General features: G+C 41.9%; 2 protein-coding genes across 2 annotated transcripts in view; both read right to left on the reverse strand.

Annotated features, from left to right (window-relative positions):
- Positions 1-686: 686 nt before the first annotated feature.
- On the reverse strand, positions 687-23,954 carry st3gal5 (ST3 beta-galactoside alpha-2,3-sialyltransferase 5). The gene is made up of 8 exons (XM_085788529.1): positions 23,848-23,954; positions 22,309-22,425; positions 10,468-10,588; positions 6,656-6,865; positions 5,895-6,031; positions 5,495-5,681; positions 4,504-4,662; positions 687-1,258 (listed from the first exon to the last, which is right to left on the reverse strand). Exons 1-8 carry the CDS (start codon positions 23,853-23,855, stop codon positions 1,001-1,003), a joined length of 1,197 nt encoding a protein of 398 aa, XP_085644655.1. The 5' UTR covers positions 23,856-23,954; the 3' UTR covers positions 687-1,000.
- Positions 23,955-24,241: 287 nt separating this feature from the next.
- The window catches only part of polr1a (RNA polymerase I subunit A), a 32,623-nt gene continuing 31,444 nt past the window's right edge, over positions 24,242-25,420 (reverse strand). The window contains exons 35-37 of the mRNA XM_085788539.1: positions 25,287-25,404; positions 25,004-25,168; positions 24,242-24,518 (exon numbers count right to left, since the gene is read on the reverse strand). Of these exons, the coding sequence (XP_085644665.1) occupies positions 24,418-24,518; positions 25,004-25,168; positions 25,287-25,404 (384 nt within the window). The 3' untranslated portion in view covers positions 24,242-24,417. The remainder of the gene's footprint in view (positions 24,519-25,003; positions 25,169-25,286; positions 25,405-25,420) is intronic.

A 25,420-nucleotide genomic window follows, 5' to 3' on the forward strand; every position in this document is an offset into this window, starting at 1 on the left:
ACAATTCAGACTGTTCCAAAAAGAAACTGCATTGTGAAAACTTTTGAGTTTGAGTGAGTTTTACATTGTGTGTTCAACTCGCCTTAAGGGTCACATTGGTACGTGCATATAGGTTCAGGTTGTGCATCTCACTCTGCTACAGTTGGACAAACTGGTGAACATTTAATTCAATACTTTTTTTTAACACACTCTTTAACACATTTGAGAACAGTGCGAAATTCACATTTGAACCAAGTACATTGCTGTTTTTAGTCTTTAACATTTGACAGCCTCTCCTGGTGCAGCATTGGCTATTAAACATTTTAATAAAAAAACATAAGAGTCAACTCATCTCACTGGAACCAATGAGAGCTTTAACTGATGCGAAATGACATGAAAACGTATAAACAATTCAAAGGTAATCAGACAAATGCGCTTCACATATACATAAAAAATTACATTAATATCCCATGTATTTAAAAATACAAGCAATTATTTATAAATTAACATTTCAAATTTTGTGGACAAGGCATTTTGGAAGACCACAAAATAAACAAGTTGCAGATGAAAAAGGAAGAAAGAGAATAACAGGATACCCATAAGACTATTTTGTCAAACCAACTACATCAGTCCTAAATCCCTCAAGGTGTGTGAGATACCCTATGCTTTAATTATATCAGCAGATTGTGATATCTCCCGCCCATTACTGTTGCTGTTTAAAATCCCTGTGACATATTGGATAATTGGAGATTTGCACATCTGCAGTGCTGATACTGGATAAACCTGTAGAGCTATCTATGCCATTTGATATGTGCAGTACTGTATGTACACCCTTTGTTCTTTAAGAATCACTGTGACCAAAAGTACAAATGTTAGTCCAGATATCAGTCTCGATGGCAAGTTTCTGTTTCTTCTCTTTTCCTTCTTCTCATGTTTGTAAATCCTTTGGTTTTGTCATTGTTCTTCTACTTTTCCACAACAGGATGTGCTTTGTTTGTACAAGGTAAGAAGCAGAGTGAGGTCAGCTGGGGCAGAAGGAACAGTGGATGCCCCCCGTCAGGTCAGTGATGGTTCCCTCTCTGACGAGGCTTTTCAGGAGTTCAGTCTCTCTGTCCACGTTGTGCATTTTCTGCTGCAGCATGGCGCTCATGGGCAGATGGTCGTAGTAGTGCAATGGCGTCCCCTGCTGGGAGAGGTTGTAGCCAAAGCCTGCCAGGCTCACCTGGTCACACAGCAGACTGGCTAAGTTCAGTGCAGAGACTCCCAGGGTAGGCACGTTCTGCAGGAACAAAGAGCCATAGCATTATTGCAATAAGTCTGCCATGCCATAATTCCTGTTTCCTGCTTTTTTCCATTTGTAGTTTCCAATGCCTGAATTGTTTCTGTATATTACCCCACAGAAAACCATCAGTCTTCTTCTACATCTCTTTTGCTGTTTCCTGTGTTTTACCACTGTACTTGTTGTCATTAACTACCTAGATAAAATATTTCAGCCTCCTATGTTCCTATACCTAGGTTTATACTTTACTTTACAATTACTGATAAATACAGTTGTTTCTCTGTCAGCTTTAATCATTAAAGCAGAAGTAAGCAGAATGTTTGTGTTAATATAAGTCTTAAATAGTTATATCTTCCGACAGCAATCACTTACATAGAGTGTTTGGTCTGAAACACGGGTCTGTCAGTCACTCTGCTCTGCTGTAAGCCGAGGAGAAAACTTTCCTTGTATCCTACAACCTTTATCCAATGAGGAGAGAGAACGGCATAAAGGGGCGGTCCTCTCTGTGTGTGCAGCCAAGGGATGCGCGTGAATGTGGTGACGTAGGGACGAGGGCGGGGACTGCTTTATCTTTGCTTTATCTATTTTCTTTTATTTGCTCTTGCTTTTAACTCTGTTTTTAGTGTTTTGTTTGTTTTTATTCTGTCTTATGCTTCTTTTTTTTAATGTTTTGTCTTTATGTAAAGCACATTGAGTTGCCTTGGTATAAATGCACTATATAAATAAAGATGCCTTGCCTTGCCTTGCTAACTCCATCGGCTGACAGGAAGTTAGCCAAAACGACCGGATCGCTTACTTCTGCTTTAAAGCATAAGTAAGCGATATATTTGTGTTAATATAAGTCTTAAATAGTTATATCTTCCGACAGCAATCACTTACATAGAGTGTTTGGACCGAAACACGGGTCTCTCAGTCACTCTGCCCTGCTCTGAGCCGAGGAGAAAACTTTTCTCGTATCCTACAGTTTTTATCCAATGAGGAGAGAGAACGGCATGCAGGGCTGTGTGTGCAGCCAAGGGATGCGCGTGAATGTGGTGACGTAGGGACGAGGACTGTTACGTTGCGTTCAGGGCAACTCGTATTTTTCCGACCTGTGAAGTCGTACCAGTTCGATCTGGTACATAGACTGTAAAAAAAGACGTACTGGTACGAGTTCACGGGTCGGAAGTTACTAGTGGCCGTTATAGTTAGTGCTGCACGATTAATCTAATCGCAATCGCAATCGCGATGTCACGCCATGCGATTACGTAATCACACGAAAGAGTGCGATTGGCGATTTAAAGTACATAAATGTGCGTAAACGGGACTTTATCGTGTGTGGAGCAGAGCCGCTAATGTGTGCAGCATAGCAGACTCCGTCAGTAGTCATGTGACCAGCAGGTCTGATCACGTGACTACCCAGATGGCAGACAGCGCTCCGTGTGCTGCAGGACCGTCTCCCCGTGATTACAGCAGGTGTGGGGCTTTAGCGTCACGGAGCGAACTGTGTTTTCCTCCGCAACATGTGCAGTGCGTTTAAAAAACGAGGTGGTATATGCCTGTTGGGGCGAACGACCAGAAAGCTTCGGTGTTTGGTTTTCTTTAACTGTCTTTTTTATTTATTTTTTATTTTTATTTTACGGTAACAGCCACACTCATTTGCCGTCTCCTCTCGTCTCCTCCGTTGTGTGTGCGCGCGCGTGCGTGTGTGTGTGTGTCTGTCTGTCTGTCTCTGTGTTACCTGTGTACCTGTGTGCTGTGAGAGGAGGGAGGAGAAAGGCATTGTAATAAATGATGGCATCGCAGTAGACTATGAAACTGCACAAAAAGTTACCTATTTTTATTTAATACAAAGATACTGTAAGGAAACACTTATTATTTGAGAAATACACTCCTAAAATATGGTTATTTCCTGTGCTGTGCTTGATAATCAAGCAAATAGACTCCTTACAGCATTAATTTACAATATCGTAATCGCAATCGCAAATCGCAATATTTTCCACCATAATCGCAATCGCACATTTTTATCAAATCGTGCAGCACTAGTTATAGTGCACTTTCACAGGTAAAACAGGTCGGAAAAACACGAGTGGGTTGCCTGGAACGCTACAAAGTCGTAAGTTGTGACTTGAAGCTGTAATTTACGGTTTCAAACGCCTGCCTGGAACGCAGCATTAGCCAAAACGACCGGATCGCTTACTTCTGCTTTAAGTAAATATCGTTTAAAAAAAAAAGAAAAGAAAAAAGAAGGAATACAACAGTGTCCTGCCCCGAGCACAATGTTTAAATATGTTGTTGTTCAAGTCATTCTCAGGGAACAGCATTTAGAGACAGATCTTCTGTATTAGAGCCACAGACATGATCTTAATATATTCCCTCTGCTTCCCATGTGGACACAGCTATGGTACATGTGAAATTGTCAACATTTAGATTTCATGATTTATTTGTGCCCACCACACATTAACTTAAAGAGATGCATGTGGCCAAGCTTGTCATCACTATAACATTTCAATGTCAGCACAAGTCTTCTTCATGTAAAGGCTCCTGATGGGTCATGGTTCGCGCCTTGCATGGCAGCTTCTGCCGTCAGTGTGTGAATGTGTGTGTGAATGGGTGAATGTGATGTACTGTAAAGCGCTTTGGGTATTGTTCAGGTATAGTAAAAGCGCTATATAAATACAGACCATTTACCATTTACCATTTACATGTAAAGTAGATGAGAATGTGACATAGTCCATATCAAATATGCTATGTTATGGGCAAACCACAGCAAATTAACCCAACTGCTGCACATGGAGCTTTGAAAAACCTACAATGTGAGTTTTCTATTACAAACTGACATAATTAGAAATACAAATTCAACTCCATTCATTTAAACTAGTGGTTTGTTTGTTTTACATATCAAAAAGTTAAAAAAGATATAACATAAAATCCAAGACAATGTGAAGGGGAAATGCCAAAAAAACCCTCCAGGGGCTTGTAGGGTGGCATTCTCCAACTACAGTTCTAAGCTAATGAGCATACATTTGTGAGGTACAAAAAACGTTCAATTTTTGGCCAAAAATATTCAGTGGCCGAATTTTCAGTGCATCTCTGAAATGTATTTTTTAATTTATTTCAGTGATTCTTTTCCGTACCACTAGAGGGAGCTCGTTTACCACTACCACAGTTTGAGAATCAAATTGGTCTCATCAAAAAATAGAAGACAAGATGAGCCGGTTTACTTCATCAGTGGCTTCTTCACGTTGAACAAACAGATTGAGTACCTTGTCCCAGCCCCAGATGCGTGGTCTGGGTGGGGGGTATTTCAGCAGGTCCAGTGCAGTCTCTCTAATGACGCCAGGGTTCAGAAGTCTGAAGTTCTGGGGCTCGAGAGGGATTTCACGTGGAACCTTCTGCCAGAAGAAGAGTCTGTCCAACAGTGACTGAAACACAAAGCACAGTTGTGTCATAGCTACGGAGCTACTTCCAAAGCTTTTGAATCTTGGTCAGACGAGGATTGCACTCACTGATCAATGACGAATTGACAAACAGTAGGATGAAGAAGCCAACATGTAAGAGGTGTGATTCCTTAGATCTGTGTGATAACTAAGTACTAAGAGGTTGGTCTGGTTGAAGTAGATGGTTGCCAGGTAAACCGAACCCAGTAGAACAACAAGATCATTAAGTGTTTGGGAAAAACAACTGGAGTTCTCGTAGAGCACGTAACAGCTGCTAAAAGGCGTTATCTGTATCCTGTTTTAATCAAGCTATGAAAAGATAGACCTCTGAGTCCAGCTGTGGGTTTCTGGGGTCTTTGGGGTTTTCTTGGGTTTCGTACGTTTTGATTCTTTGGTCTTTGTCATATTTGCTTGTGTTTCTCCATAAACCCCGGCTGCTGCTGAATGTTGTCATGCTCCTGTGGACTTGTCACCGAGTCCGAGTATGGGTCAAGAGAACTCCAACACTACCTAACTCATCATGAGTCATTTAGAGAAGGAGTAATGTCACATGATAATCCAGAACGTGACATCAGTGTAAACCATAGATGAAGGAAATCCAATAAAATCTCTAACGGTGGACTGAACAGTGGTGAACAGGCACCACGGATGGATTATTTATCCGTCTTTCATTGTCACAGTTGAAAGTATTTTCCTTCCTGCACAACAGGTGGACCACTACTCAGCTATTATTAAGTCTTATTTAAATAAACTGCGCCATGATTGGATATTTGTAAAATCGGTACAAAACCGACACACGCCATCATCACTAACTCACCACTGAACGCTTGCTGATCATGGCAGACGTCCAGCTGACGTCTACACTTTTATACACCACGGCGACAAACAGCGCGCGTGGGTCTGTGTCGACCCAGTGGAGCGGTGTGCCCTCTGGGTAACTCATCCGGATGCTGGTCCGATTTCCGACGTCAATACTGAACTCTCCCAGCGGACCACTGTTTAATCTGAAGGAGGGAGGACACACACAGGCATTGATTAACTCATTTTAAAGACATTTATAATAATAAAATGACTGTAAACTAAAAGATGGACAAGCGTCAGTGATGATAATAATTAATACCTGTCCAGGTGTCCTAGTTCCTCATGATAACATGTAACGCTGTCAAAAACCAATATTTGTAAACCGAATGAAGACAGCTGTGTCATTGCATTCTAACCTGATGATGGTGTCGAAGCGGTCGATCAGTGGGCCGAGCTCCAGGCCTCGGAGAATGCCTCCATTTCCCATCACCACACAGCGCTGACATTTATCAGATGTCTTTTCTGCGTCGGGTGTAAAGTCAGAGTCTGGCAGCTTTTCAGGGAAATCCAAACATAAGAGACATTAGATATACAGCCCTCAAATGTGCTGAGCATTTATGATCTTGATCCAGCATGAGTTTTTATTTCATCTTAATAAAGGGTGAGGAAGGGAAACTATGGGAATATACCTGTACTACTCTCTCAGTCGAGTTGTTTTCGAGGTAAATTCATGCAAAACCGCAGATGCGTGTTCCCGCTAGGGGCAGTTTTTCAGCAACCAGTCTCTGCATTTGCCTCGAAAACAACTCCACCTCGTAACGTTATTAAAAATAAATAATTTATTTTTTGACTCATTTCTGATTCACTGCATTTCTGTCAGTCTTTTGCGATGTCTTTATGCACATGAAATGTTGACCAAATTATATGAAAATACAAATTTTCAGCACTAATTCATACATCGTTATATAAATATGGAGTTTTTAAATTGTACTAAATTGAATTATAGGTGTCAGACCTTAGGTTCAATAGCTATACCAATGGTTGTGGTATACCACTGTGCTGTATTTAAAGTATTATGTCCTACCATGTGCTGTTATAAATTTGTCTACCCTGGCCTGTGCACAACTGTCAAATACTAACTAGAATTGACAGAAGCAGAGCGAGAAGCTGCATTCACCAGTTTTAGCAGATCCTCCACTTTGCTTTGAAGCCCTCTGAAGCCAAATGGTGGTGGATACAGGAAAAGGTCCTCGGGAAGTGGAACATCCTTTCGTAAGAAGGGCAGTGCCACACTACTGTGAGCAGGGAGTCGTGCTGAGAAGCCCCGCCTCGCGCCTCCAGGATTGCACGGGCTCTCCAGGGCTCTGAGCACGTGCTCATGTACCAGCTGCAAGCCACAAAGACAGATATAGATTTAGGTCTTGATAAAACCTCCATTAACCCTGTCAAAAAATATTTTCTGTAGTCTAGACAAACAGATATAGGCTACAGTATATCTGATACATCTCTATAGATACTGAACATTGTGAAACCTGCAGTCTTTGTGGAACATTCTTTGAAAAGCATCTACCTCAAACTAAACCTGTTCGACAAAGTAACGTCTTTAGTCGATCAGTTTTACATGTCAGAAGAGAAACAGCCATGAGCACATGTAAATAAAAGCACCTAAAAATAATCATTCACTATAATTCACATGGTCGAGTGACGAGTGGTTTAATTGTTGCCCCCAGATGGGTCTTTAATATCTTGTAAATATGTGCTTATAACCTACTCTGAAACCATCTGTAGCTATTGAATGCGTAATAAACTTTAAGTTGAGTTTACTTTAACAGGATTCCCTTCACATTTAGAAAGCCCACATAATATGTTTAAAGTCAAGCTGAAAAGCTAATCTGTTCTTTTGCAGTGATAAAGAAAATGAATGTACCAAATATTCTTTTTGGTTTTTTTCACATGTTTGCTGGGTAAATAAACCGATCTCTGTCAAAGATTTTTTTTTTTAAAGTCACAATTGCTGCTCTGTGATGCTTTGAACTTCAGGTAAAATGTCAGCATCCCAAGGCAAAAACTGATTAAATTCAGACAACTGTGCCAAAGGAACAGGGTCCAATGTTACACAGCTACTATAATTTGAGTTTATGGAGTAATTAAAGCCTGGAGGGCTGTCATGAGGAGCACTGCTCTGATTATAGGAACTGCTCACTTCAGTCCCTTTGTTACACTGTATTACACTGTGCAACTCAGTTGTTAGTAGTCTGCTAAACCCGCCTGGCCCGAACCACACCACACAAAGCCATCTGTCATTCTGTGTATGATCTCATTCAAAATAAAGAGATGAGATGCCATGCCACCATATCCTACATACTTATGGAAGTTATATCCTCTCTTTATTCAATAGCGTGTACTGTATATGTATCAATTAGAGGGCGTGATTCATTGATTTCACTTTCAGGTTTCGTAACGTTGACCCTAAAACTCTGCCCTCAACCTTGAACAGCCTCTGTGTGCTTGCATATGCAGATAGTTGTTTGCACAGATTTCCTGTACTGAGGTTCAGGTCTTATTTCTTCTCTGCTCTCTGATTTCTTTGTGGCCATGTACTGCTGACCAATCAGATTTAGATTACTTTACTTCTTAGCGCATCATGTTCTTTTTGTTACAATGGCCACATTAAGCGAAAAATAATAGCTGCATGGCACTGTGCTCTCCATCAGTGGAAGACGGAGCGTCGCCTTCATCATGACTCAGGAGCAGGAGTCTGGCCGATTTCTGGCTTGTCTTTATTCTCGTCAGCCGGGCTCCAAACCAGCCTCTCTCCTTAATCTCCTAATGTTAGTTTGAAAACTCCAGGAGTGGGTTGTAGCCTGGATAAGCAAAAGCTGAGACATTTGGAAACAATGAGGTAGATATCCACAGGCGTTCCAGGGGTCGACAATATAAATGGCCCGGTGGCCCGGACGTACTTTTCAAACCGTCAGGGCCACCAGAACGCTCCAAACACTGGCCCGGTGGGGCCAGTGAAAATAATGCCTTGAAAAAAATATAACAAGTAAATAAATAAATCTAATTTCACATTAAATCCCTGTGGTTTGAAATGATAACTGTCAAATCGTCTCGGTAATTAGTGCTAAGAGATCCCGACCCGATCAACGACAGAGACATCTACTTTCTGTGCGCAGCCAGCGCTGTGCCCTGGCACGTCAGCACCACCTGCAAGCAGCTGCAGCTGCAGCTCCAGCTCACTCACTGCTGCTGATAGAAGGTCGTCACAAGAACCGATAAAAACCTTTTTCTTAACCATGAAACTTCCCTCCTCCTCAGCGCGTCGGGTCGAGTCCTGTCGGGACCGACGCGAACGTTACACACGGGCCAGAGCTCGCGCTGGGGCGCCAGCTGTTCGGTGTGCGCCACAGCGGTGGCACGTCACGTGACATTTAGACCATAATAACAACAACAAAAAAACGTGTGTAAACGCAAAACTGAGCTGAAAATGAAACAATGAGTCAGTTTTGCATCAATCTGTGGAAACAGCCTAAACGTGAATGAATGAGAACAACAGTTATATCACTGAACTACTTGGAGGATAAAAGTAATGACTACATAACTTCATGTTTGTGTTGAGGCATATTTACCATTTTAACTCTGTTTTTACTCCATTGTTAAACCACAGTGGAGGCTAAATATGTGAAACAGTTATTTATTTAAATAAAGTAGCCTGATGAATTTAAAAGCACTTTTTTTGACCTTCTTTAATGAAATTGAATGAAAAATATCTGATACAGGATATAAATCCTCAGACTCAAATAAATAACAACATACAAAAATTAAACACAAATATACCAACTCATACATAATCACTAAAATACATATAACAAAATAATCCCCCAAAATCTCAAGAAACTACAAGATCGTGGTATTGAATAAGTATCAAGAATGTTGGAAATTGACTAGTAATGGTATCAGAAAGTTCCAGCCTCGATGGCGAGACCGCAGGAATTGGCTGGGATATGTTGTTTTTCGTTAATATGGGGATCGATACCTATTGTCCTGGGCCAGTGGTTAGAATGGTGGGGCCAGTGATCTTCAAAAGCCACTGGCCCAGAGGGCCTGTGGCAAATTTCCCTTATTGTCTACCCCTGCGTTCCCTGATTGGTTCTCGACTACCAGTGGTATTACATGTAAAAAAAAATTGTTTTTTTAAAAAACTCTTAGCTTAGCTGTTTTTATTACTTATTACTATTTGTTGTTGATTTTAATGTTTTATTGCTCTCAGTGTTTTGTTATTTTGTTTCTGGTTTCTGTAGCACTTTGAGATTATCTTATGAAAAGCGCTTTAAAAATAAAATGTATTATTATTATTAACTACAACATTATGTTATGTAATTGTAGTAACTAGCAGATAATGGATCAAAGGTTTTGCTGATTTCTTGCTGCAGTTGTTGTACAGTTCGTTCTGCATCTCAACACTGCAGCACTTTGCTGGGTTTATTTTGCCACTGCCGAGCTGACAATCTGCTTCTTGTGTACAACGGCTAGTCTGTGGCCAATGTGTGACTGCTAAAGTATCTAACCCCCTCCTTCTTCCCCTGCCTTCATTTCCTGTGTCTGTCTGGGTGTCCTGTCACAGTAACAGGCATAAAGAGCCAGAAAAAAAAGAGTTAAAAAATAAAGAAGAAAAAAAAAAAAACATTCTTGGGTGTACAGTATGGGTGTAGCATAAGACAACAATGAGCAGGAGACCTGGAACCTAAACAAGTGCCTTAATGAACACATTGAGAGGAAGTGGCACAAATCATTGGCCCCACGCCAACGATCCAGCTCAAACATTTATGTTGGCAGTGACTCAGGTCACTCACTTTCTCCAGCTCCGTTTACAGTTGTCCGTCCTGTTTTCTTTTCCTCTATTTTAATGTTAAAATGATACTTTAGACTATCCACCCTATAGCTTTGCAATTACAGGATATGAGGAAGCCCCTCGGTGTGTCTCACCTTTTTATGTGCAGGGTTGACATGCCACTGTAGAGGTTTGTTTGCCCCCGTTTCACTCAGCGGTAGGGAGACCATGACTAAGACCAGCAAACCTAAAACCACAGTCGCAACAAACACACGCCTGAAGACACACACATGCACACACACACACAGAGCAAGATGGAGAGAGGGGAGAGATGATTTAATGATTCATTCATTGTGCTTTAATAGCAGCTTTAAAAATTATAAAGTAGACACTGAAGTAAAGGATAAGAAATCCCTACATGGACCAAAAACCACATGTCGGTGTTTTCTGCACTCAGTCGTATGCTAGAGCATCTGGCTTTACGCACCGCCACCAAAACAGATAGTGGTCAAAATGAAATGCAATGCTGGTTGAAATTTTACAGATGCAACATGTAAGTGAAAAATTAAATCCAATAAACAGTCAATAATAAATTAAAGGACTGATGGATGGACAAACTAGATAGATAGATATTTTTAGGTTTTATAAAAGATGCACATTTCCACATTTTTTCCCTTTCGATCCGATCCAGATACCTGGATTTGGTCGATACTATTCTCTGTCGAGATGAGCGAGTACACCATTATCTGTATCTGTTCAACCATATAAATGATCTGTATCCGTCTCAGAGGGTGCGGGTTTTAAGCTTGAAATTGATATGGATTGATCAGAAGTTGCTATATTTATTGTTACCGTAGATGACCATTTATTAGCCCGGGCGTTTAATATGCTAAATCGACTTGGACCCCGGGCGTTTATAAGAACCAGGCGCGTATTTGCAACAGGCTACAATTTATTTTTGCAATGAGCAGCACCAAACCATCATGCAAAGAACAAGGATTTCAACATAGGAACACTGGAACAAAACTACTTTTTTCCCCGACGCATCTTTATTGACATCAGACATTAAATAAAAAGACAGTTTGTCTGTGTTACCGCGACACAGGGAGCTGATCAGAGCAGTGTTATGAATGATAACGGAAGGGGGGGGTCGATCGCGGTAATTTCAACACTGTACATTAGCGCATTTATCTATATCCCTATATCCCTCAGTCTAGCGCGCCTGTGTTTGTGTGTCTGTGTGTGTGTGTGTGTGCGCCTGCATGCGGGAGAGAGAGCGAGAGGAGGGGCTGACTGACAGAAGAGGTGAGAGCCGGTGAAGTGCTGTTAAAAAAAACTTTTGTTTTCTGTGCAAGACTATGGTAAACACTTAATCGCCCGGGCGTTTATTTGAACCGGCGTTTATTATGCCAAATGGGCTCGGACCCCGGCGGCTATTAGAGCACAGGCGCGTATTTGCACGCGGGCGATTATTTGGTCATCTACGGTATTTACAAAACAACAATTTTTATAAACACAGAACATGGATATGCATGTGCATCAATGAATACACACATGCAATCAGCAACTATGAAGTAGAAGAATGAGTTTTAATTTAATACTCAACTTTCTTTTTTTTTTTTTAATTTTTAGGTTTTTTGTGATCAAATAGTGCCTTTCTTTTACTTCACATTCTTTTTTCTTGATTTCCACACAAAGTTAAGCATAATGTTGGATGGAGTGTGAGAGAGAGAAATGTTGTTCTACTGATCAAGCAGTCGCTGTTTTGTCAGATCTTTATTTACGTTAATAAAATCATTTGGCGCTATCTGGTCAAAACAAAAGCATCTGTTATGAATCAAGTTTAGCAGAAACTCTAATGACTATAATTACAAACCGACGTAGAAGCGCGCTGAAGAAATCCTAACCGGTACTGACGTCAGCTGTCAAACCTGAGGGATTACCAGAGAGGTTGTATGTGACTGGTTTATCACAGAGCAGACTAGCCGGCAAGAATCGCTTGTGGAGTTATTTCAGCAGACAACGTTAAGCACATAGCTCACTGATCCGGGGAAGGGAACCCAATACCGATACTGGATCGGATCGGCCCCATCCCTGTATTGTATATAATGCAGTATGCGATACTGAACACTACTTCCTCATCATTGTTTGAAAGGCAACATGCTGCCCAGCCCTACCTGGGTGACATTATGGCAGACTGCATTCTCAGCCTGATGATGACTGTGGGAAGTTTGATTAAATCCAACTCTGACAGGGACAAAAACTGAACCAGTACTGACATGTTTACACGGATTCACCACATTCTTATCAAGGACATCTGTTTGCATCAGCACCTTTTTCTATGTGATTTTAAACTGCTCTTATTCAAAGTTTTCAGCTCTCTCGTGTTTTTATGTCACACAGACAGATATACTGTCCTGTCCTGTTTCTGAACGCAGCATGCACTCAGATATAAACAGATAAATACTGATCAGAGATCAATGTTGGAGGGCAAACTGTGGAAGTGTTAAATGACTCTGAAATACTGAAACAGCTTCGCATGTTACAGCCAGGATTCAAATGAAAAGCATGTCTGCCTATTCTCATTAGGCGTGGCAATTGAGAACTGGTTCCTCTTCAGAACCGGTTCTAACTTGGATCAATTCATTGGTGTGTGCGTGTCTGCTTAACGATTCCAATAATCTTTTTTTGTTTCTGAACCCAACAACACATGCTGTGTTCGGGTCTCACTCAGAAAACCTGCCTGCTCGCTGCCTCCCGGGATCCGCACCTGCACCTGCACCTGCATCTCCCTCCGACTCTGGCCATCTGCCGTTCCCCACCCCACGTCACAGATCAGCCTCACTTGCCTCCGTCCACACTCAGCTCCTCTCCCTACCATCTTCCCTTCTTTCCGGTCAATAAATCATTGTTTCTGCCTTCTGAAGTCCATCTGCATTTTTGGTCCAAATCACACACTGACACCGGGCCACTGCGCGGCTGCTTCTGGGCCGGATTAGTCGGTCTAATACACTGTCGTAATTACTGGGAGTTGGAACACCGGGCATACTTAAGTTAGAGAAATAGGAAGTCGGACAGACGCCATGCACCCCACTACACACACCTGTAGTGTGTGTGTGTTTCCTGTGTACTTTTTTAATGTTAGAGCCATTAATGCAGACAAACCCATTACCTCACCCAATGAGAATTGATAAGAGAATCGATAAAGGATCGGATCGATAAGCAATGTTGACAATGGAATCAGAATCTTAAAACTTAAAAAAACTTAAAAGACCTTTTATTGTCTTTACGGAAATTGGTGCTGAACACAGCGGCTCCACAATCCCCACAATTCCACTCAACACATTTGAGTCTCCTCCGCTAAATTCTTATGAATTCCCACCCCTAATTCTCATGTTTACTTGTTAAAACAACTTGATGTCAATCTCAAAAGGAGAAATCAACAAACAGCTTTCCAAACGCAACAAATACAAGTGTGCAGAACATATTGAATGTGAAAATAAATTCAGGCTATTCACAGAATATTTTAGCAGTGCATAACTTTTCAAACAGCCACTGACTCACAGTGCCACAGTGATGCTTGCTGGTTTCAGACATGCAGTTTCCCAGCTGTCTGCGACTGCAGGGACACAGGAGGCCACTGTGCAGCGTTTTATCTCAGGTGAGAACATGATGGGCCAGCCGTCCAACAATGAGACAAATTGTAAGATATTATCAATTCTATCTATCGTAGCTGACAGCCTCTTCAAAAAATTGGGTAGAGATTTCCTCATAGCTCATTTTAATGTTTGGAGACTCAGCTGTGAAGTAGTGTGCTGACTTTCAAAGCCCTAACATTTATCTAATGTTAATAACAGCTTGGCAGTGTCCGAAAGTACAGCCTGACACACCGTAAGTATAGGCTACTGGATCTGGCTATGACTGCTCTTGTCTATCAGGCTAAGTATATGCTTGGGGCTGGCGGCACTGTGTGCATGCGCCCACTTCAGTTGTTGAATTAAAAGCGTGGCATGAAATACACTGTGTCCTGTGTAGAGGACGGGTCAGATAAAATCAGCACTGAGCAGTTCACCGCTCATGACCTCCTTCCACCTACGCTGCGGTTGAACAGTCTTGTTCATGAAACAGACTGTTCAGAGGCTCTGACAGTCTATGCAGATAGAAACCTAGGACTGCAAAAAAAAAAAAAAGAAAAAAGAAAAAACACAACCTCTGGTGGTATGTGTGCTTGTACAGTAGGGCTGTCAACGAATATTCTAAATTCGAATATATTCGAATATTAAAAAAAACCCCGAGATTCGAATGTGAAAATTAATATTCGAATATTAAATAAAGAGTGGGGAAAAAAACGAAAAACGAAAAAAAAGGCCTAAATAAAACAGCGGGCGCACTGTATGATGGCCGGGCTCATCGCTCATTATTTATAATAGCCGACTGCACAACTGAAAATATTGTAGCGACCCCGCAGTAATGTTGTTGTTATGATGTTTAAGTTCTGTGACTGACTGACTGTGAATGTGTACGGGCAGGTAGCGTATGGTTGGATGAGAAACGGGGCTGGGGTGAGTGTGAGGAAGACAGAGTCCTGTCTGTGTGTGTGTGTGTGCGCGTGTGTGTTTCTGTGTGTGTGTCGGTGAGTGAGTGAGGAGGAGCAGAGGAAGAAGTGAGAGCTGTCAGATAAGTTTGTGTTATGTTGTTGTAGTTACGTCGGGTCGGACGCTACAATATCAATAGAAGCGTGTGCTTAAAGCAGAAGTAAGCGATCCGGTCGTTTTGGCTAATGCTGCGTTCCAGGCCGGCTTTTGAAACCGGAAGTTACAGCTTCAAGTCACGACTTACGACTTTGTAGCGTTCCAGGCAACCCGCAACTCGCGTTTCTCCGACCTGTTTCACCTGTGAAAGTCACTATAACGGCCACTCGTAACTTCCGACCCGCGAACTCGCACCAGATCGAACTGGTACGACTTCACAGGTCGGAAAAACACGAGTTACGGGCTGCCCTGAACGCACCATAACTTCTTGTCAGCCGACAGAGTTAGCAGCCCCCGCCCTCGTCATGGATCTATTGGTCCTCATCCCTGCACACACAGCCCTTCATGCCGTTCTCTCTCCTCATTGGATAAAAATTGTAGGATACAAGAAAAGTTTTCTCCTCGGCTCAGAGCAGAGTGACTGAGAGACCCGTGTTTCAGTCCAAACACTCTATGTAAGTAATTGCTGTCGGAAGATATAACTATTTAAGACTTATATTAACACAAAAATATCGCTTACTTCTGCTTTAACATAGACGTCGGACGCGAAATAGCCGCGGAGCGGAGCAGTTTCCTTTCGGCACCGTTCACCGATTGTGTCAGATGCGCCAGAGCGCGTACCTCACCAGGCTCGCGCGGCGATTTGTGTTTATTCATTTTAACAGAGCGCGCGAGGGATAATACACACATTCACATAGGCTACGCACACACGAGCTACCCACAGACACACAGCTGAGGGGCCGAGGCGGCACGGAGAAATGCCCCCTCCCCAGTGGGTGCTCAACCTGGTCAGGGTGCTCGTGCACCGGAGCGCCCACGGAATCGGCGCCGCTTCAGTCACTGAATGAAGCCTGTCTATACGGACAAGAGTCGGGACCTTTAATTGCTCACACAAGTTAGGGGCGGGGGGGCGGGAGAGCCGCGAGCCAGTTCATTTTGTAATGTCCCATTGTCAAAGATGTTAAAATTGAAAAAAAAAAAAAGCCTATACAAGTAGTACTAGTTTGTCCTTCTGTTGGCATAATGCGCAATTAGATATTCGAATATATTCGAATTATGTGTTATTTTTAGAACGAATATTCGAACGTCATTTTGGAGCAATTTTGACAGCCCTATTGTACAGATATATGATTCTGTCCAAACTCTAAACCAGTGCAGTAATTTATGTTTTTTAGGAAAATGTTGAATTAATACCTCACAACTTCAACCCCAAAGACATAACTAAATCATAAAAAGACCTTTAAAGGGATAGTTCAACATTTTGGCAAATTGGCCCATTGCCATAATCCCTATAGTTTTAGGAGTAGGTTCGTTACCTTTAGTGCAAGCTATTTTTAGAACAGCGGAGCAGAGCCGTAAGCTGCTCAGAGCTACGCTACGGAGGCTAATGGGATTTCTTGGTTTCCCTCATCAAATACACAATCCAACAACTCCAAAAAGGCTCTGGTTGTGACCTGCACATTCACCACACTATGAGATAATAACAGAACATTACCAAACAGAGTTGTTTTCGAGGTAAATTTATGCAAAACAGCTGATGCGTGCTCCTGTCGGGGGCAGTTTTTCGGCAAGTAGTCTCTGCATTTGCCTCAAAAACAACTCCGTCTCGTAACGTTGCGTTATTATTTCAAAGCGTGGGGGGGAGTGAAACCAAGAAATCTCATTAGCCTCCGTAACGTAGCTCTGAGCAGCTTGCTCTGCCGTTCTAAAAATAGCTTGCACTGACAATTAAAGGTAACAAACCTACTGCTAAAACGATTGGGATTAAGGCAATGGGCCAATTTGCCAAAATGTTGAACTATCCCTTTAAGGATGTGTCTCAAATTTGGTGCATGCTTGAAGTTCCTCATTTAATTGACTGAATCTACTGAACCTGTGAGTACAGCCAAACAGTGATGGGCTGAAGAAATACAAGCGAAATGAAGCAAACAAAAGACAAAAGGTTAATTTTCTTTTAGCAGAAGCCAAGGGCCACTTGCCACTTGCAAAATTACAACAGAAATCAGTATCATCACAGAATTGTTAAGATGTATGAAAAAGTAACGGTACAACATAAAATCACTGCACTTGAAAAGTGAAATAATAAATAATTTAATTTAATTTAATTTAACTTAACATGTCCAATGTCACAAAAGATTCAGCAAACAAGGAAATAAAGCTTACCCTGTATATGCCTTTCAAAGCACAGACAATATAAACATAGACCAACTATCACCTGCCCAGCACAGTTCCATTCAACCAGAACCACCGTGGCGTCGCTATTCCCAAGGAAAAGAATGAGCGAGTAAATGATAAGATAAATAAGATATAGAAGATTACACAATCACCAACCAAAGCATCTCTCACAGAGGACAAGTGGCTGGCAGCTAATGCTCTTTCACCATCATGTCACCATCGTGTGCACATCACTCTAAAAAAAAGGGCCAAATGTACGATAATTTGACATTTTGTTAGGCCCTTGCACACCGAGTCGTTTTTTTTTTTGTCCGAAAAGGCGATTGGTTTGTTTTGATTAACACCCGCCCCAACAGTCCGTATCAACCACACAGACAGCGTGCGGAGGAAGGGGGGTGTGTGTGGTGTGTCTGGTACTTGCTGCAGTCGCGGTGTGTGTGTAGCGAGCGCCGAGCAGAGAGGGAGAGTCGAGGCTTCGACTATTAAACCATGATGGACCCCAACCCGGGTAAAAAGAAAAGAAAAGGCGGTGCCGAGAGGGAGAGAGAGAGAAAAAGAAAGGCGCTGGAAGAGGATGCGGCCAAATGCCTTAAGTTGACAAATTTATTCAGCCCCGCCCCCCCCCCAGCCAAGATACCTCTGCAAGTAAGTTATCTAAAAAAAACAAGAAAACAACAACAACAACAACAAAAAAACACTGGTTCTTGTCAGAAGGCTTTGAGGTCCAGGGACCTGGGTCCTTGAGGCTGTACACCTTTTACACAGTAGGCTATAGGCCCTGGCCATTAAATTAAACAAGCCACTTTTTTATTTACTGTTATCATTCCATTATTACCTATATGAATACAAGGGCAAATGAAGTGAGACATAGGCTACACTATCTTACTGTACTATCTTGTTGTACTATAGTGTATGGAAAAACACTGGAAGCATATGTTTGCTATTCAAAGGTGGTGATGGTGATGACATGAGTCCTGCTGGTACTTCAGGAGAAGCCAGTGCAGAGAAGTTGGCAGAAGGTACAGAATCATTTCTAGAGCAACAACATGCAAGTTGCAGACATAACACCGACAGGCACTGCCATTTGACATAAATGGCTCTCATTTGTAATACGGTAGTAGCTGCCATTCTATTAAGCATTTTGCTGTCTGTTGCTGACTTGCTGTTATGTATCCCAGCCCTATATTAGAATATGAGTCAATATTATGTGATTGCTTATTAGGAACTATACTCTCGGACTGTATTATACATTGCGTCTATCAGTGCGTGCATGTTCTGTGAACATGTATTCAAAGGCTGTCCCCTCATAGCTGATTAATTGTTTGATTTGGACTTTGTTGTCTTTGTTTATTAGGTTATATAACGCTATAAAAATATATGCCAAAGAGGCAGTTGACATTCCACGTGATAGGACTTTTATGTAACCTTGGCACTGCGTTAAACCTTTATTCTCTTCTAGTAAGTGTGTTAGTGGATTTTGCTGAGGATTGTTGTGTTACTGTATTTACCAGCCCGGCCCCAAACACAAAAGTTACTGTATATTCCTAACTTAGTTTGTACATAGGTCCCATATTTGAACTTCTATTTGGAATGCACTGTGTGTGTGTGTGTGTGTTCGTGCGTGCATGTGCGTGTACATGCGTGCCAATGCATGTAGGTGTGGGCGTGAACGTGCGCGTGTGGGCAAGGCCAGGGTGGCCTGGTTACATGGTTACATGACTGACTCCTGGCCTGAAAAAGTCTCCCAGTCCGGCCCTGCTGTTCAGGATCATGGAAATTGGTCGTCGTCTGGTTAATGTGTGGTTCCAGGAGAGCTAATAATCTACCAAACTGGACCACTGACATCCTAAAATAAAACTGTTTATGGTGATCATAATTATTCCGCAGCAATTCCTTTCAGGATTGGATGGACCAAACATTTTATTTTATTTGTCTCCCTGAAAAAACGGACGACGCAACTGAGAGGTGGGGCCGCTGATGTAGTGCTGTAAATCCATTCTGACGCTACAAAGCCGTGAGTGCCCGTAGGACTACTGCGACACTCTAAGACACAAACCTGTGTCGCCGATGAAATGGCAGAACCGCGACACACCCATTCCAACGCTCCGTGTCTGTTTTTTTGCTTTGCCCCATGGGTATATGGCACAGACAGGCAAGTTTGTTTCCTACATTTGCCTTCTGGCAACGCTGCCACCCAACATCTGTTGGTACGGTTATCTCTTTGCACCAGATATTGGTGCCTCTAAAGGTAGCCTGGACCACATCTTTATCAAAGCTCTGTCCAGCCATGTAAACAGTGGATTCGGATTTTCCCATCCCTCAAATTTTTAATCTGATTAAGAAATGTTGCGCATGTAAACACAGCTCTTGTTTATTATCAAATTAACTATTGTTATCATGAGCTGCTGGACATGAATAGTCTCTAAAGGACAAATTATGTATATTTTCAAAACGAAAGCTCCTAAACAGGCTGCACATAAACACCACACATGTACAAATTAGTTTGAACTGAAAGCACTTATAATAAAATGAAAAGATGGTAAGACAAAGAAGAAACACTTGGTCCATCATACTAAAAGATTTCGCAACTAAGTGTGGTGACCGGATGTGAGAAGCCAAGCATGCACAGTATGTTCGTTTGGCATTAAAAACAAAATAAAAAGGTTTTCACACTGAACACACTCCAAATTAGGTCATTTAACCTAGGCTAAAATAACAGAAGGAATATAATAAACACGTGTATGTACACCATGAATGGCTATGACACGTGAATCGAGTTCACAGCAACACTCTCTAAACAGAGTGTAGTCATAAACAGACACTAACCCTGAACCACTAAAGCTCGAGATGTGGCTGACAAACCACAGTGCCTGACTGCGCAGAGATAGCAAACTGTTATCTAACTTGCATACGAGCGTTACCTGATTTGCATTGCACTTGATTAAATCGGTCATCATTTCCTGATAAAACATTGATTAAATCTGTCATCTTTGCCTGATAAAACATTGGCCTATAGCTGGCTCCCAAAAGCTGCGTAGAGTCAAAACTGCAGAGCACGTGCTTGTGGACATGATTCAGAAAATGGTGGTAAAGTGAAGAAAGAACACACAACCTTACTGTACACTCACTTTGTCAGGAGATAGCATCTTGCGATACTATGAGCTGTGAATGGGGTTGCTAGCTTTTAGACTTTTTTTTTTAGTTACTCAGGAAACGGTTTAAAGGAATAGTTTACCAAAAAATGAAATTCAGCCATTATTGACTCACCCTCATGCTGATGTTTTTTATTCCTCAAAGTGTCTGGCCCCAGAAGAGAGGTTCGTAGTCCAACGAAATCCTTATATGAGAGTCAATAGCGCCTGAATCCAAGTGTCCCGAAGGAATATAGTCCAGAGTTTACTCAAAACAACATCATTTAGGACATTTTTACAGCCTAAACAGTCCTGTATTGCGCCCCAGGCATTCAATACAGGACTGTTAAGGCTATAAAAATGTCCTAAATTATGTTGTTTCGAATAAACTCTGGACTATATCAGGACACTTGGATTGCAGTAAGAAGGAATATTACAAGGTTTGTGTGTAGTTTTATAGACTTTTTTGTGTTGGGCGCTATTGACTCTCATATAAGGATTTCGTTGGACTATGAACCCCCCTCCCGGGTCTTCAGATGCACTTTGAGGAATAAAAAACTACTCCAGAGTATTCATCAGCATGGGGGTGAGTCAATAATGATTGATTCTAATTGTTTGGTGAACTATTCCTTTAAAGTGGGTTACACTAATGTAATCTAAACTGTAGGTCAGGACCATAAAAACCCACCAGGGCTGCTGTGCTATTACCACTCGGTCTAGTATTCTATTTCTCCAAGTAACATTCCTGATCCAGCACTAAGTAGGCATTTAAAAAACATGACCTGAAGACGTGTAAGCACTGGGACTGGTGTGTGGGTGTGTGAGAAACAATCGGTTGATTGTTAGAGCAAATGCAAGACATCCACATCCTGCCTCCACGAGTGAACAAAAGCCTTTGGAGCAAATTCTGCCCTGTTTGAGTGACCTGTGAAACATACTGTATTTTGCTCAGAGAAAATTCATGCATTTGAGTGCAGGCCAGTCAGAAAGTCAAGCCCAGAGCCACATCAGGCTGATTACACTAGTTAGCCTATTTATTAACTATTTCACATTTAATACATATTCAGTCACCTGCAGGTGTCTTTGTCAATTCCAGATCACATGTACTGAGGCCCAACAGTGAAGGGACATCCAGCTGATTAAAAGCAGAACGTCAAAAAGCTTTAAAGGTATACCGAATAATTTGTGTTAGTTCAAACATGAATCTAAAAACATTTAGGTCAATCTCAAAGAATTGTCCTCAAGGTGTTGCCGAGATATCACTTTTCATGAGAATGGGATGGTTGGACCTAGAGACCAACAACCTTGAAATCACAATATCTTACAGTATTGATGACAACACAAATCAAAACAGACTTTTATCAGTTGTTCCTCTTTCTGTTAACCATAATTTATTTTTGACAAGTGTAGTAAACTGGTTTGACACAGTGCGGAACGAGCACATTTTTATTGTGCCACCCATGTACCAGCCATAGCAAGTATTGTTTTCACCATTTGAGCCTGTGTGTTGTGTGTGTGATCACTGCACAATGTTGACCTCGAGACTACATAAGCATAAACTAGCACAGTCACAGGTGTGCAGTAGAAACACTGCAACTGTGAAAGATGGAACTAGTTAAGTGCATACAAGTAGTTGAGATCAAGATGAAAGCTGAATTCTATGATGGGTGTGGTCCAAGTCTCAGTTTTATACTGTTGCTGCCAACAGGAAGGAACAGCAGCTAGGAAATGTTCCTTTAAAAACTTAGTTTGATGTGTCTTTGTTCACTTCAAGTTAGTTTCACAAAAAAAAAAAACCCTGGCATAAGCTTTGTGGTAAATGACTCGTGTTCTCCTTTAAGACCTCAAGGACACCTTGAGCAATTCAGCTGTGTCTATTGAAACACTGTGGTTCACAGAGAACAGCCAGAGTCATTGTGTTGTGTTGTGTTGATGCTACCTGTGTGGCGTCCAGCGAAAAGGAAGCCTCATGTTGTTCTCATTCACACTGGGCTGTGGACACTCTTGTGGTTTGTCTGCTGCAGCCTGAAGCCCTCTGGCTCTCAGGAGTCTTGTCCTGGACACACATCAACAGTCTGATGATCATTTTCAATGAACGATGGCACAATAGAACTGCTGTACTCCTGTGGATAACTTTGTAGTGTATTTTGAGATACCACAAACAAAGCCCCCATTGATGGGTAACATCTGTCGTGTCATAAATTAATAACTTCACAGCATCATAGGGATGCAGTTAGGCAGGAAAAATGTAGTCAGAGGCTTAAAAATAGTTATGCAAAACCCACTCAATAAAAACATTGTATTTATGTCATTTCATTTAGACTTTTTACTTTGGTAAAATCAAATATATTACAGTAAAATGTACTGGGCACTATTATGAAAAGTGCTGAGGAGTATTCACAATAGCAAGCAATAGTGCACATGCATTAGTTACTAACTTGAAGCATGCTGCCTCCTAATGCTGTACCCGGTTGAGGTGGTGCTAAATGCAACTGCCTTTTTACATCAAGTGCATCAGCACTGAGGTCTGAGTGCATTACACTGAGGTATTTCGAATACATCCCCTCATTACACTGTGCAATAAAATAAATCATGTGACGACTTATTAATGTGTTTTAAGTAGTTAGCTCAGACATCATGTGATCAAGCTGTTTTACCAGCGGCCCCCGGTCCTCACCCACAACATAAACAGCACCCTGTTGTAACGTTATTTGTAGTTAAACGTGTGTTACACAACACCAGACTACTCAGTGCAGTTCAATAACCTGATTAAAGCCAGTGGATCAGTTTATGTTCACCACCGCCTATGGGTTTTGAAGCTAGCTTTCAATGTCGTTTTGGGGGGTTTCACGAGACAACATAACGTTACCGTTATTTCTCAGTGGTCTCGGCACAAACGCAGCGCAGTAAAACAGTATCGTCGATGAATAATACACAGCTGTTACAGAGTCGTGAAGGAACAAGCCAAGCATTTCAGCATTTTTTTTTCTCTTTTCTTTTCTTTTTTTTTTAAGATGATGCGCATTTTCTGTTTAACTTCTGCGTGGCACCTGCTCGTCGTTAATAATGTATGTTTTGCTGCCGTGTCTCCACTTACATCGATTAGCACAGGGCCACTCACTCAAACTGTTTTCTTAATACCACGGCCTGCGATATAAAAGAAAGGCACGCATGTATGAGACTCCTGGCTGATTACTCGGATAATAGACCGCTCCAAAATCGGGTAAAAGGCCTCGGTTGACCTCGTGCTATCAATAATGCGGGTTAAAGATGCAGCTTTGGTTAAAGACGGCTAACTTAGGTGTTTGTAGCTCCTACAGTTACTGCAGCCGAGTGACCGTTAGTCGTTTGCGTAACCAAGCGGAGCAACGGTAAGCCGTTAACCACAAGTTAGCCCGTTTCCAACCGTTGCCACGTCTTTCTGCTCTACAATCTCCCATTTGTTTTTTCTTTTATAATGACTGACTAGTGTACTCACTCCTCCATGGGTGCGGGCGCTGCGCCATCCTGAGGTCTCCGGACTGACTGCTTGTCCGGACGATGAGTCGGTTCTGCCCTGCTACTCTCTTCTCCAGCTTCACTCGTTCCATCCCGAGCCAATCAGCGGCCGGCGCTCCTGCCATCATTTCCGCTCTAACGTCATAAGCACACAGCCCTCTATCACCCCATGATCACAACCCAGCAAGGGGTTGCGAATAAAACATTACAACGCAATTTTATACCATAACTTTTTTTATTAAATACAAAAAAATAACAATTTGGTAAATTCTCTGTTTACCTGCTTTGCATGACAACACGGTGTGTTTACATTCCATCTTCTTATCTCTCCCCTGTCTAAACATGGTTATGAGATCAACTCTCAGAGTGCAGTGGGATCTAGTTTCTAGTTTGAGCATGGATGGGTTACATTTGGTGGGAATCTGAGGCACACAATTATTTATTTGTTTATTTGTCAGATGACTTAAGTGGGATTGAGACAACGCAACAGTAAGTAAGACGCTCCACCCCGGACCCTTATCACGTCAGGACACATGAGGTTTCTCTGCTCCTACTGCAGAGGCTGTTTCAGTTCAAACAGCCCAGTTCCACCTTTGACAACCTTCCCCACCACCAGGCAGGCCGAGGGTGACACCAGCTGATCATGTGAGCCTGAAAAAGGAAGAAAAACAACAATGAACCAAAACACAAAATGCGGCAGTGGCATTTGTGGATTTCTGAGGAATTCATTACACTCTGAATTTGACTTGACTACAATCATGACCTTAAACCAGGACTTAAACACTACTAGCCTGTGAGATGTGTGACAATTCTACCTGATTATAATAATACATTTATTTATAAAGCGCTTTACATCAAAGTGCTGTACAAGCTAGTGAAGAGAAAACAAAGTAGTCAGTCGAGTTTACTGTAATTGAGTATCAAACATGTATAAAAGCTACACTCATGCACTGCTATGCACTGAAAACAACATGCAAATACCTTCAAAGCTTTAACCATTGAACAATATGATTTCCAATGTGATGAATGAAGTGTCTGAGGTCTCCCTGCAGCCACATTCACTGCACAAAGACCTACGAATATCACTCCGAGTGGAAATTATTATTTTTACATTATTTGTGTCTCCCTTTTCTCACCTAGCATGGTAGCCTGTTTGAGGAATTTGTAACTGGTCTCGAAGGTCATCTGCTGCAGCGGGGAGGAGTTGGACCTGATGGCATGTCGGTTTAAGGGTTTATATACACCTTCAAAGCACATATAGTCTGCTACAAGAGACAGATGTCTGGGGTCAACCTCGATACCTGGAGTCAGACAAAGGAAAAACAGATAGAGAACAAATATGAGGGGTTCTGAAAGCCTTGTTGTCTGTCAGTTTTAATGTTTATGTACGTATGTATCTGAGAGTGTGTGTGTGTGTACCATAGACAGCAAAGACATCTTTGATCTCCTTCTCTATGACTTTCAGACCCACTTCTATCCCATAGGTTTGAGCCATCGCATGGACCTCATTAGAGTACAGCCTGTTGATGTCCAAGATCTGAAAAAAGAAATCC

This window comes from Trachurus japonicus, chromosome 10 (genome assembly GCF_045865225.1).
Source record: "Trachurus japonicus isolate A0001 chromosome 10, Traja_1.0".
Taxonomy (NCBI): Eukaryota; Metazoa; Chordata; class Actinopteri; order Carangiformes; family Carangidae; genus Trachurus; species Trachurus japonicus.